Source organism: Populus nigra, chromosome 5 (assembly GCF_951802175.1).
Source record: "Populus nigra chromosome 5, ddPopNigr1.1, whole genome shotgun sequence".
In the NCBI taxonomy this organism is placed as follows: domain Eukaryota; kingdom Viridiplantae; phylum Streptophyta; class Magnoliopsida; order Malpighiales; family Salicaceae; genus Populus; species Populus nigra.
Window position 1 is genome coordinate 5620109 of NC_084856.1, and position 12969 is coordinate 5633077.

Below are 12969 nucleotides of genomic sequence, written 5' to 3' on the forward strand. Positions count from 1 at the left end.
TTCTGTTGGTGCTGTGAATGTACATGATATGGTAGTTGGGTTTCGATAAACTTTTTATCCCTTCTTCATCTTCTCTCTCTTTTCTCTTTGTCAAAATATAAAGGTGTTATTCTTTTAATTGTTTTTTTTCTTTTATTATTTTTCTTATTGAATTTTGTTTCATCCATCACCATTTGATTTCAAATTATTTTTATATTAAATTTTGTTCTTATTTTTTTAATTTTAATTTTTATTTTTTTATCCTCTTTTTTGTTTTTGTTAATAATTTCATCCTTAAATATTTTAATGATTTAGAATTTTACTTTGTTATTTTTAAATTTTTTATTTTATAGGGTTAGTTCCAGACTTATAACCAAGGTTAGGGGTTTTAAAGTTTAACATATATTGACTTTGGGTTTTTTTTCTTTTATAAAGTTAATTTTTTTTAATTTCATCATTCAACATTTTGATTTATTAGGATTTTTTTTGTGCCTTTTGTTTTAAATTTTTTTTATGGAGTTATCCCAATTCTGTACCCATGATTTCAAGGTTAGAATGTTAACCTGGGTTGATTCAAATATTTTTTGTTGTTTTTTTTAATTATTTTTTTAGTTTTTCCCTTCAACATTAAATTCTTTGATAATTGAGTTTTATAATTTTATTTGGTATATTTTCGACTAGGTTATCCCAATATCACAACCATATTGCAGATTCAACATGCTAACCCAAATAGACTTAAGCCAGTTTTTAAATTTTTCTATGTTGTTATTTTTTTATCAATTTATTTATTGTAGTTACAAATTTTATTCATATTATTAAAATTATTTGAGCTTAGGTTTTTTTTAGCTTTTTTTAAAATCACTTGCATCACTTTAATATTTTTTTTTAATCCAAAATGTAATGCGGCCTTCTATCTAATACTGGGCTAAGCAACCAACCTGGTGGGCTAAGTAAGTTACTGAACCACCATCAAATTCCGAAAGTCGCAGAAATAAAAAATGGAAAGGAGAAACAGAGTAGTGTTCATAAGTTCAAACTTCATGAACTTGCAAGATTTATTCCTTGGACAAAAAGTATATTTCAAGCCCTGTCCATACTTTGTACTGAACAGGTTTATTGTCCTGTACAGTTCATTGTTTCTGTCACTGCAATAGAGAAATGTTCTCATGCCAAGAACCTTTCCAGCAAGTTCCCAAAGAAGAAACTTGTTTTGGCCCATCCTCTAGCTTCAGGTTCTCTGGAACTAACCGGTGGTTTCTTCACATTAAGCATCATGGTGTGCCCGATTTCTCTACGAAGGGCTTCAATAATCTTCATATCCACTGGGTTCCCAGAAGCATCTCTCACATAGAAAACATTCATTGCCTGCTCTCCTATTGTCATGACACCTGCTCTTGAAACGGATAATCCATTCTCTCGCAGAATTCTTGTAACTTCAGAAAGCAAGCCTACTCTATCCTTCGCACAGAGCTCAAGGCTCAAACCCTGATATCATGGTGAAAAAATTAAGTGGCACCAAGTTGCGAGAAAATAAATATATGTAATATGAGCAAGGAATGCACTCTGATAGAAAAAATTATGTGAAATGTGTCACTGCAGGCACTATCATCTGTGTGGCTTAAATGAAATGATATGAATCCTAACTAGCGTAAAAAGAGAGAGGAAGGAGAAAATGCTATGCCCTCATGCTTCATTTGAATTAACCCCTCATGCTTTTAAAGCAAAGAATTTATCAAATTCCGTAATAATATCAAACAAACCTAAGGTCTTATGATGCCCGCTATACAGTTCTGCATATTGAATATAATTCCAATCTCTTTTAGTCTCTTACTTCCACCTTAAGAGTGGATCTAATATCCATAGCAATTCGCATCTCTCAATTCTTGCATGTTTCTTCGTTGATTAGCAATGCTGATTTCTGATTCATCAAAAAGAAGAAAGAAAGAAAACGAAAATAAAAGGCTGACAAGACTTTGGCATGCTGCAAGTACTTTGTGTAGTGATAGAGGTCAGGTTGCAAAAGATTACAAACAAGGTTGACATCTATTATTGATGCTATACTGTTGCTACAAATAATTAGATGCCATCTTCATGCTGTTTTCATTCCCAACTTAGTGAGCCTAATTGTCATGGTTTGGAAGCAAAAATGATTTCAGAAATGGTTATAGACGAATGTTTAAATTAACCATGAAGTAAAGTATCATGTGAGAATCCCAGTTATGGACTTTCATAAGCTCTGAGCATAAACTATTGCTATATCTTCTAGCTGTCGTCTCTGTTTCATTGAATTCTGCTAAAAAGCCCATAGCTGAAACATGTTTTTTGTTATCATAAAGGATTCTATCATGAAACTTTTTCCAGGACAACAACTCAAAGATTCTGTTATTTTAGCTTAGCATTAAAGTCAGAGTACAGCATCACCTGGAATATACAACATGATTCTGTTCTAGACTATACAAGGGGGAAAAAAGAAAATAAATAAAAACCACTAATTTTAGCTGAACCATGAAAGACAAACACAATGTTAGACCGCAAAGCACAGAGAAGTTTACCACAAGGTGGAAAGTTTACTCACCTCGCTCACTCTTCTTCTAATCGCAGCTTCAAGGCATTTGATAACCCTGTCCTTCTCCCCTTCAGTATCAAGCACGCAACCATCCATATGACGAATATAGTACTCCTACAAGTTCATATAAAGGCCAGTTGCTTCAATAAAATCCAACAGAGGCAATGAGATTTACCATAACTGTTGATAGGGTAGTCATTTCAATCATTTGAGTCAACAAATGAGCTAACAAGTATTAAAAATTAATAAAAATCATGTTTTGAATCTCATCTAACACAATTTTTGAGGGGTTGAGATAGTTTTTTAATATGGTATTAATCTTGTTGACCAAATAGTTACGAGTTTAAATTTTACGATCCCATTCTATTTAATAAAATTAAAAACAAGATAACAAAGACTTTTATTTAAGGAAATATGTTAAATAATAATATAAATTATATTTTATAACCTCATCTAATAACTTAAAATTTTAAATTAAGATTTTTTTGACAATAAGCAAATGAAGTGAATATTTTTTTTTTGTATTTCATTAGTTAAAATTCTGCAAAACACAAGCATAATGTTGCTTTTAATAAGATAAAAAGAAGATGAATGAAGTAAAAAGCCGTAAGAACTAGATAGATAGCTCTAATGATCAAAGCAGTCGGTAAAACATCATCGGAAGATTCATGAGCTTACTAATCTTAAATGTGAGCCTACACACGCAAACAGACTCTCTAGAGTCATAATAGATGCCTCACATGATCATAACTAGAAGATGATGCCTTTCAGGAAAAGAGAAACGTTTCTTAATTTTTCTTTAAGTTGTTAGTTAACATGTCATATTCCTTCAGTGGGGAAAAAGGTACCTGTGATGCATGGGGGGCATCAGATGAGATTGTAGCATGAAAAACTACATATTGCATATCTGTGAGAGTGCACACTATGTCAAACATTAACTTGGCACGGTCTTTGCATCTAACAGTGACCACGGAGTATCCTTTTTCCTCACAATGCTCAACTGTGATCTTTGGCTTGAAGGAAGGAGGATCATGAATCTCAGTTGCCACTATTCCACCTTCATAATCCCTATCAGCAAACAACATTTGGTGCAGCCTCCGGTCAACATGAGTGAACCCCATGGAGAAACTAGTACGACCCTCCTTCTCATCATCATCACACCCACGTAGAATGTTCTTGAGCTGGTCCTCCATTGCAGACAATCTAGTAGGGTCATCTACAGCACGGGATGTGGTGTCATCATTGACATAGACAACACATGCTATCCGCCTATTGTGGGTCCAAACTTCAGCAGCAACCACATTGAAGTGAAGGTTGGCAAGGACAGCTGAGATTTCAGATAAGAGACCAGGGCGATCCCTGCCAGTGAGTTCGATGGCAGTGTGATCACCAACAGAGTGCACTCCAACCGGTTTGCCTGACCAAGTAGTCACTTGTTCTTGGCCCTTAGGTCCTAGAGCCTATTGTATTGAAAATACTATCAGTTAACACAGGCGCCAGGCGCCAATATGGTTCAACTCTTTTCCAATCAGTACTGAACATCCTATATTGATTATTTAAAGCACGGGAAAACACTTAGAGGAAAACTTTTTTAGGAATTGCATACCTTCTCTATGTAGTCAATGGTTTTAAGATCCGTAATCTTCTTTCCTTGTTGGTCAGTGACATGAAATACTGTGGATCAGAAATACCAACTTGTTCAGTGTGACCAAGGGAGAGATAATTCAGCAGAAGGCTATAGTAATATGGTGCCTTGTTTTGACCACTTGTTTTAGAGCCTATTATTTAGACTTTTAAAACAAAATATGGGATATAGTAAATTCGTAATTAGGTGAAACATGAACTGATTACAGAAAGGATCTTAGTAAGCATGTGAAGACTGGCCTTGCATAGTCATTAAGTATGAAGCAAACAAGGGAAGTCAATAGGAGCATACACATACCGTCCATGAACCAACCACCATCTGAGGAGATATAAGCTTTGGTGATAATGAGGTCAAGATCGGTTAGGATTTGCACAACTTCCAGGAGAATTCCTGGTTTGTTCATGCTGTCAACCTAATACATCGCATTCCATGCATTTTAGTTTACCATTGCTGTGTGATTATCCAAGAGAAAGTTATAGGAAGCATAATAATTTGCTTTGTAATTAATAAAATTAGAGAACATGAAAAGAATTAGAGCACACAAGCATGGAGGGAAATTTGAGAACAAAAATCATTTCAGTAGAGGCTCCTCAAGCACTAAAATACTAGAGAAGAGGGGACACATTCTTATAGTTTGATAATCAGCAATTTGGCATGCTCACCCCCACCATTCATGCATCAAAATGACTCCCGCTAGCCTATGGTGAAATTTTACCCACCCATTGATTATAGGTTCTGTTTTCATTTCTATCAAGGATTTATGCCTACAACACCTGAAGCTCCAATTAGTATTCAAACTTCAACCGGCAGTGTTATTGGACTGAACAACTATAAAAAAACTCAGTAGGACTTGGCTCTAAGCAGAGTATTACTGACCTTGATGACCATGCAATAACAGCAAAAAAGATTACCTTAATAAGGGTACTGTCACTGCAACTAGTGTTGTCCACAGATACCCTGAACAAAACAAAAAAAGAAAGGAAGAAAAGAAAAGACGAGAGGGAGTTAGATAATGTGGGAATGTACAAAGAAAAAAACGAAGCCGAATCTTGGATTGATTTTATTTAATTAATTCTGTTAAGTACCTTGGAGGATTAATCCTAGTGCTCAAGTTCTCATACTCAGGATCAAAGTATGGCCAACAAACTTTAGCCATTTAAGCAGTAATTACTTTCTCCAATCAATGAGAAAGCTTCTCCTCCTGTCACAGCAGTATTAACTATTAACATTTGATAAGTTAAATGGCACACATCCTCTTATCAGTAGCCATGCCATGTCTTTTTCAACAGACAGCACTAATTTCATCAACAGTTAATACTGTCATACAGTGTCTCTAGGTAGGACTTTGCGAATTGAATAGCATGGAACAATAAAGATTTCAAGTTTATAGTGTAATTGAATTGCAAGAGAAGCCACTTGCAGGCTGAAGGAGCTAAATACTAAGGACTTTTCACCAAATCATCACAAGGAAATATTTAAGAGCAATACCCTGTCTGAGGCTGGCACGAACAGGTTTCTTGATGATTTCGCAAGCTAAGCCCTCGAGTCAGTGTAGTTCACCAATCCCTTTTCTTGTTGACAAAACATGCTTACATGGTAGCACTAACAACTACGAAAAAGTGAACGATCCAACACTATGAACACGTAGTTGCACAAACCATTTAGCAGAACTCTCAGGAAAATCTACAAAGAAACCCCATGTCGAAATGATAGTTCACATCACAAGAATGCCTTACTTTCATTGATTAGTCAACCTCACGCTTGTAGGGCTTGAATCCCACGAGATGTTAGTTTTTGGCAAGGGAATTTAGTTTTCTGGTTACAATTTACAAATCAACAAATATTATAACATGCCTTACAAGTAGGATTTGAATCTTGACCTCTAAATCTTAAGTGACCATTTGAGATTTGAGAAGCCGTCTTCCACCGAATTAAGGCATGGCATGTTGCTGAGGTTGCTATTATTGAACTATTAAAGGTTAACATGTAAGAATGTGGAAAACCCTACTGACAGCTAATTGCTGAATGCCTAGTTGGTTTGGTTTTATTCTCTACTTTATCTTTCATCTTTTTTTGTTTGCTCTCCTTTTGAGATTTTATTATTATTTCCTTTTTGTTTCATCGCTGAGAATTTTCATTCAGACAAGCCTAGACCACCCAATCCCATCCAATAAGTTTTCAATTACATACCCCAGTGAAATCTTTTTATTTTATTTTTTGCTACAAGGAAAAGCAAAGTTAAGCTCTATCACTACTCTCTTGAAACCTAGACTTTAAAGTGCTAATTTGATCTAAAATATCCTGTATTAATCAAACTTGAACAATTTTTCTTTTTTTCAAGGTGCCCATGAAGATAATTCAAGAAACCCCAGTTTCCAAACTGTTGTTTGTGAAAAGAATATAGTAGAAATCAAGATTTAAGTTTAAGAATTCAAGGATTGATGTTTAGCTGAACAAAAACAAGAGGGACCAGAGAAATATCGTAAAACTAAAGAAGTCGGACCCACGGCAGTGGTTGCCATTGCAATCGAAGCTGACCTTGGGCAACAAAACAAAAGGTTTGTTGCCAATATTAACTCTATTGGTTCGTGAACCAGCCAAGCAGATTCAGCAGAACAAAAATCTATTTCTTTGACACAAAAGAAAAGGGAAAGAATTAGATTCGCCAACTTTAGCTACCTTCATCGGTACCCTTATTCTCCATTTGACCACCCAAAGCTCCCTCCACTTTATGTATTAGTTTGATGCATAAATCTTATTGTCAACATGAACAATATCATACCAACTGCTGAAGCAGAGATTAGCATCTTTTTTATGTTGTTTTTTTTTTTTTTTTGTGAAATTAATTCCCGTTAAAACAGAAATTTGCTGCCGTTGATGCAGTGAAAAGTTTCCACACTTTCAGTTGGTCTCAATTACGCAAGCAAAACAATATATATATATATATATATATATATATATATATATATATATATATATATATATATATTATGTCCATGGACTATTGGTCAAAAAACTCATTAAAATTCTATAGAACTAGAAGAGAAGATTTATGTATACATATAAGAACGTACCAAAGAGGAGCAGATTTGTTGAAACTTGATGGGTAGTGTCCAGATAAGAGAAATTTGGAACTGGAACCTGCCAATTTCCAGGTGGAGTCCACTTAACAAAGAAAGTGCATAAAATATCGAGAGTTTTCTTTGAATGAAGAAACGTATTCTTTCAAGAAAACTTAAAAATTCTGGAGCTTTGGGGGATTTCGAAGTCTAAACAGAGAACTAATTTATATATCAAAGACCCGAAAATAGAACTGAAAGAATTTCCAGGTTGTCGGTTACCACTAACCTTTGAGGTTCCTTCCAAAATTCCAACGCTAGAAAAAAAGAAGAAGAAGCAGAGAGCCACTTCACATCCTCAAAACCCAGAAAAGGAAGAGGAAGAGAGAGGGGATATTAAAGAAACAGAGGAAGTGACTAAAAAAGCGTTGTTTTTTAGTGTTCTTAACTCTCTGCTTTCGACGTTGGAATAGCACTTGCACACTAATTTTGAGCTATTCCTCTTCTCTCTCCAATGAATGGTGGAAGTGGGCAGTGAAATTCTTTCTTTCTGAGGAGGAGGAAGAGGAGGAGGAGGAGGAGGAAGAGGAGACAGCCACTTAGATATAGCGTGGCATTGAAGGTCTTAACCCTTTAAATATTAATTAATTACAATTAACAATTCATTTGCTATTCAGACATGACGCGGCGACCGAACACCTTTCCTCGAATTTGGATTTTTGGTAGGTAGGCCCAAATATTTGTCACCCTTATTTAGGAGCGTTAATGGAAGATTAGTTAGTTTTGCAATCATGTTCTTTTCAAGGAAAACTCCACTGAATTTTAAGGGTTTTTTTTTTTTTCAATGGATTACGAGAACCTTCAATATTTAAGTTAACATTATAATAGAGAGAAAAGAGCTTACAGGCTATATTGTGGTTTTTACGAAGGTGTATTGAAAGAGATGATTAGGCATTGAAAAAGAGAATAGGTTGTAAGAGATAAAAAAACCTAACTTGATGGCCGGCCTAGTCCAAGACCCGGGTTTTGGATTTTGACCGGGTCACCTGGTCACTCAGGTCAATTTTTTTTAAAAATCAAAATAACTTTATTTTAGTAAAAAAAAAAAAACAAAAGTCAACGGGTTGCAACCGGGTTTTGACCGGGTCTTGCCGGGTCAATCGGGTTTTTCCTTCCTCTATTTTTTTTTCAACCCGGCCCGGTTCCAGTCCTTCGTCGGCCGGGTCCCAGGTCGACTCGCCGGGTCCGGCCAAGTTTCAAAACTATGGTTCAGACACCTTATTTAATGCTTTATAGGGACTTTTATACTCATGAAATATATTAACTTGCATGGAGAGAGGGATAGTGATGGTAAAACACTATTTGACCTAACTTGAGAGTAATTGTTTAGGATAATAGCTTATGATGTTCGATGATAACATTGTTGATTGAAAAAGAGAGAAGATATGTGGGTCATGTTTTGTTAGAGGTATGCTTTAAAGCTGTTTTATGGACCTCACCGTGGTAAAATGGTCATATTAGTGTCGATTAACATTTAATACATAGTACTGATTATTTAAAGAGGTAGGTAAGAAATGGACCCCAACATTATATACTTGGGGGAGACATCTTGTGGACTTGAGATCCCTCATTTGGCAATACCCTCAGCCCTCACTTAAGCTTCTTGGGCTAATAGGTTTCTTTAAGGGTCATATAAGTCATGCTACTTAATCTACCTTGGAGATTGTGCTATTTAGGCCAACTAGGCTTTATAATGCTCAATTTAGAAGGTAGGTAACCCAATCCGTGTATAAGATACCTGAATAGGACAATGGATCTACTAGGTCTTGGGCTATTGTTTTTAGATCCCTGTATCATATCTTGTGATAAGACAAAGTAACATAGCCAAGAGAGAGGCATAACAAGGTTTGTTATAAGTACAAACTTTTAAAGACCAAGAATAACATAACTATGAGAAGACGTCTAAAATATTCAAATTTTATTCATTGAAGTTTCCACTTGTTAAAAGGTTATTATAATTTTTTATATAGAAAAGATTAGATAATTATAATAATACTAAATAAGAGAAATAGACTTAAAAAACTATTTTCTTCAAAAAGGAAAAAAAATGAAAAACGTAATAATGCAGGATAGGAAACAAAAATAGAAAAACATAAATTAAGTAAGAAAAATATATATTTTCCTAAAACTTCCATATCAATGTCCTATATTGAAAGGATCTCGTTCTCGAGTTCAAACTTCACTAAAAAAATCATAATCCACCATAAATATTCTTTTATATGTGGTCCATCTCATCATGAATCCCTAACATTTTTATGTAGGCCACCTTATAATAGATCCTTAACATAATACTTTTATGTGGGCTACTTCATTATGGATCTCTAACACAACACCTTTGTACAAATTACTTTATCATAGATCCCACTATTAGGAATAAAAACTGACACAGATAGAAACAACACACTAGTTTTGAGATATTTTTTTTAGGGAGAACCTCTTTATCCTATCTAACATAAGCACGTCCAATTCTGCAACCTCTTTTGATCATGGTTATTCAACATAACACAATAACTAATCACCAAGAATTATTGAGCTCTAATACATGTTCTTAATGTCCTCTAACCAACACCATAAGGAATTGCCGGGCTCTGATACCATTTAATATAGTCGGGAGTAAAGCATAATGAGGTTTGTTATATGTCAAAATCCTCAAAGACAAAGAACAACATAACTATAAAGAGACAACTAAAATATTTAATTTTTATTCATCCATATCTTCACTTGCCGAGGGAAAAAATAAACTAGGAAAACTATTCCCTTCAAATAGAAAAAAAAACAAGAAAAGCATAATAATATAGAATAAGAAAATAAAAATAGGAAAACATAAGATCTTTCTGAGAAAATATCTATTTTCTCAAAAAAGCTCACACATCACCAAATAAATGGCAGGGTATGCCCCGACCCACTCATGTATCTAATGATGATGTGCATGAGTTAGGCCTAAAAGTGAGGTTCTAAAGTCTATTCCATTTACTAGCACCTGCAAGCATTTATGTTCGGTATAAAAGAAAAACTTTAACTTGTAATTAGGTGCGAACCTCTAACCCAAACACAAACGTGTTATTTCATCTTTTGAGAGGTCATTATGACATGATCATATGGGTGAATCCGTAAGGTCAACATATAGGTGTGTAGAGATAAACAAAAAGGCTAATAATTTTTAAATTTTAAAACTAGATAGGATATTACAACATGTCTTGATGATAAACCAATATTTGTAGTATGCTGGGCTATATATAAGTCTATTACTACCCTCATTCTTTTCATTTTTTAAAAGATTAAACTACCATTTTGTTCTTTTTCTAAAATAAAAAGATTTCAAGAGAGAGTTAGAGAGTGACCATTATAAAAGGATAAAAAAATCCATTGAACCACCATGAAAATCACCAAATCATGCCAAGATAGTCATGAGAATTTACCTTGTTATGTTATTGACCTTCATAAAAGAGTTTTAGTGGTGTTTTATTTGAATTCAATGTTTGTTAAGGTTAGTCCAATTTTTCTTCACTTTTGTTTAGATGTAATTGATTTATTTTTAGTAGAATATAGGTTAGAAAGCTTCCCCGAGTGGGGAGACCCTTAAACCATCTAGATCTAATGCTAAGGAACCCTTAGAAGGGGATATAAGACCTTCAATAAAGACATAAGCTCTTCATATGATTGTCAGATGATTTAAAAACTAGTTAGAGGATATCTAGCCTAGCATTATCACTTAGAACAAATAGGAGACATTACTAGGGTGCATAACTAGGATGTCTTTACATAAAAAGAGGACAAGTAGATAGCCTAAAAGGCTTGTTTATGGAAAATAAAGATCATTATACTTTTCTATATGTTTAGATATGGGTATGTGTTCCTCTTATTCAAGTTTTCTTTAAACATGTTTTTTATTATAACTTTTGTATAAGATAATTGCACTTAAATAAATGGGTCATCATGGTTATCTTTGATGTGTACATGAGGCAGCTTAATGAGGAGCCATTACTAATAGTGTTTAGACACTGTTATTTGTTATTAAGATCCATTAATAGAGGGTGTGAACTAACCTAGTTCTATATTTCTTCTTTTTAAGCCAAGGGTCTTATGTTTAGGATGTTCCAAGGAAAAATATATTATATGAAAGAATATAGAGGAAAATGATATATTGTGAAGTATAGAGAAAAAGTCTTTATATGAAGGACCTAAGAGGCGTGAGGGCGCTTCATATTTGAAATTAGGACTATCAAAGATAGAGAGGCTCTTATATGAACATTTATTCTAATCTATGTTTGAGTACAAATCAATCTCTTGGTGATGGGATTGTCACTAGAGAACAATTTAGTGAATGTGTCATTAAAAAACCAATTATTTATTTTTTTCAGTCGTTTCTCATATATTATCTTTTTATTGGTGTAGATGGACCAAACTTAAAGGTTAACCAAAAAGACTGAGATAATTGATCCCTTAAAAAAGGAAAAGAAAGACATGAGAGAAAAAAAATAATTAAGCTTTTGGTCCGCTCGAAAGGTGAGAATAGAATTTAAGGCCTAGGTGGCCTGAAACCAAGCTTATGGGGGTAGCAGAGAGAATATAAGCAAGATTAGAAAGCAAGATAAAATTTAGAGACGTAGTAAAGAGGCTGACAATAAAAAGCACAAGAGGGCAGAAAAAGATGTTTCTTTTTACTCTTTAACTATAAAGCATAAGATTTCTCCTAATCCAACTATATTATCTAATACTTATCTCGAGAGCATAATCGTGACTCTCTCTCCTCCTTAACCTACCCTTACTATAGTGACTCAGCCTAGACCCAACACCTTATCCTGGGGGTTACGAGTGAAGTTCATTCCTCTAAAACCACAAATATTAACGAAAGAGGGCTTATGTCATTCTCTTTGAGCAAAATCCTTCTCTTTAAAGGTTTTTTTAAGTTACCTAACATCCATGTAATTATTTGTTTGCTCTAATTCCTTGGGGACGCTTTTAAATAGATGAACACTAAGCTTACTAGTTATATACACCTCTCTACTCTACTTATGTTTAATGCAAGTCCTAAAACTTTTTTAGTTGTAGTTCCTTTTTAATTCTCTTATATTTGCATTTAAGACTCTTTGTTTTTCAAGGCTTTTAAATATAAGTTTATAATACCCACTACTAGGAAGCTGGGGGGCGATCATATGTTCACACCATATTGTTGTACTTAAATAGAAATGAGACTCTGAAATAAAATAAAGAAATATATGAAAAATTAGAGTTACCACCTAGTAATTATGGAGAATATATATTTGGACATAAAGTATGGTAGGGTAAGAAAAGAAGAAAATGTTATAAGGTTTAAAAATCATATATAATATTGGAATCATTATGTAATAAATTAAATTTTATATTCAATATGATTAAAACAATAGTTTTAAATTTTCTTAATATTTTTCTCCATGTCACATTCCAAAGAAATTAATTCTCAAATGGGTCCTACAAATTTAATGGTTGAATTTTTCATCAATAAAAATTACTCTACTTAAAAAAAAATTTCACGTAAACTAAAACAAAGTTTTCTAACTTCAAAATAGTGTTAGTAATAACTAAACTAAAAAAGGATAACATTAACAATATTTTCAATAAGTTATTATATTTATGCTAGTAGGAGTTGGAAGTGGAATATAGCTAAGATTATGGGCAAG

At 33.8% G+C, this 12969-nt stretch overlaps 1 protein-coding gene across 3 annotated transcripts; it reads right to left on the reverse strand.

The window, feature by feature from the left end:
* Positions 1 to 996: 996 nt before the first annotated feature.
* On the reverse strand, positions 997 to 7832 carry LOC133695108 (ACT domain-containing protein ACR3). 3 transcript variants are annotated; one of them, XM_062116924.1, is made up of 10 exons: positions 7539 to 7832; positions 7265 to 7331; positions 5679 to 5799; positions 5276 to 5391; positions 5102 to 5147; positions 4488 to 4602; positions 4152 to 4219; positions 3394 to 4005; positions 2555 to 2659; positions 997 to 1464 (listed from the first exon to the last, which is right to left on the reverse strand). In XM_062116924.1, the coding sequence occupies exons 4-10, from the start codon at positions 5344 to 5346 to the stop codon at positions 1144 to 1146; spliced, it is 1338 nt and encodes a 445-aa protein (XP_061972908.1). In that variant the 5' UTR covers positions 5347 to 5391; positions 5679 to 5799; positions 7265 to 7331; positions 7539 to 7832; the 3' UTR covers positions 997 to 1143. The 3 variants fall into 3 exon arrangements, with proteins under 3 accessions (XP_061972908.1, XP_061972909.1, XP_061972910.1); XM_062116925.1 differs by lacking the exon at positions 5679 to 5799; XM_062116926.1 differs by lacking the exons at positions 7265 to 7331; positions 7539 to 7832 and having other exon boundaries at positions 5679 to 6819.
* Between the last annotated feature and the right edge of the window lie 5137 nt (positions 7833 to 12969).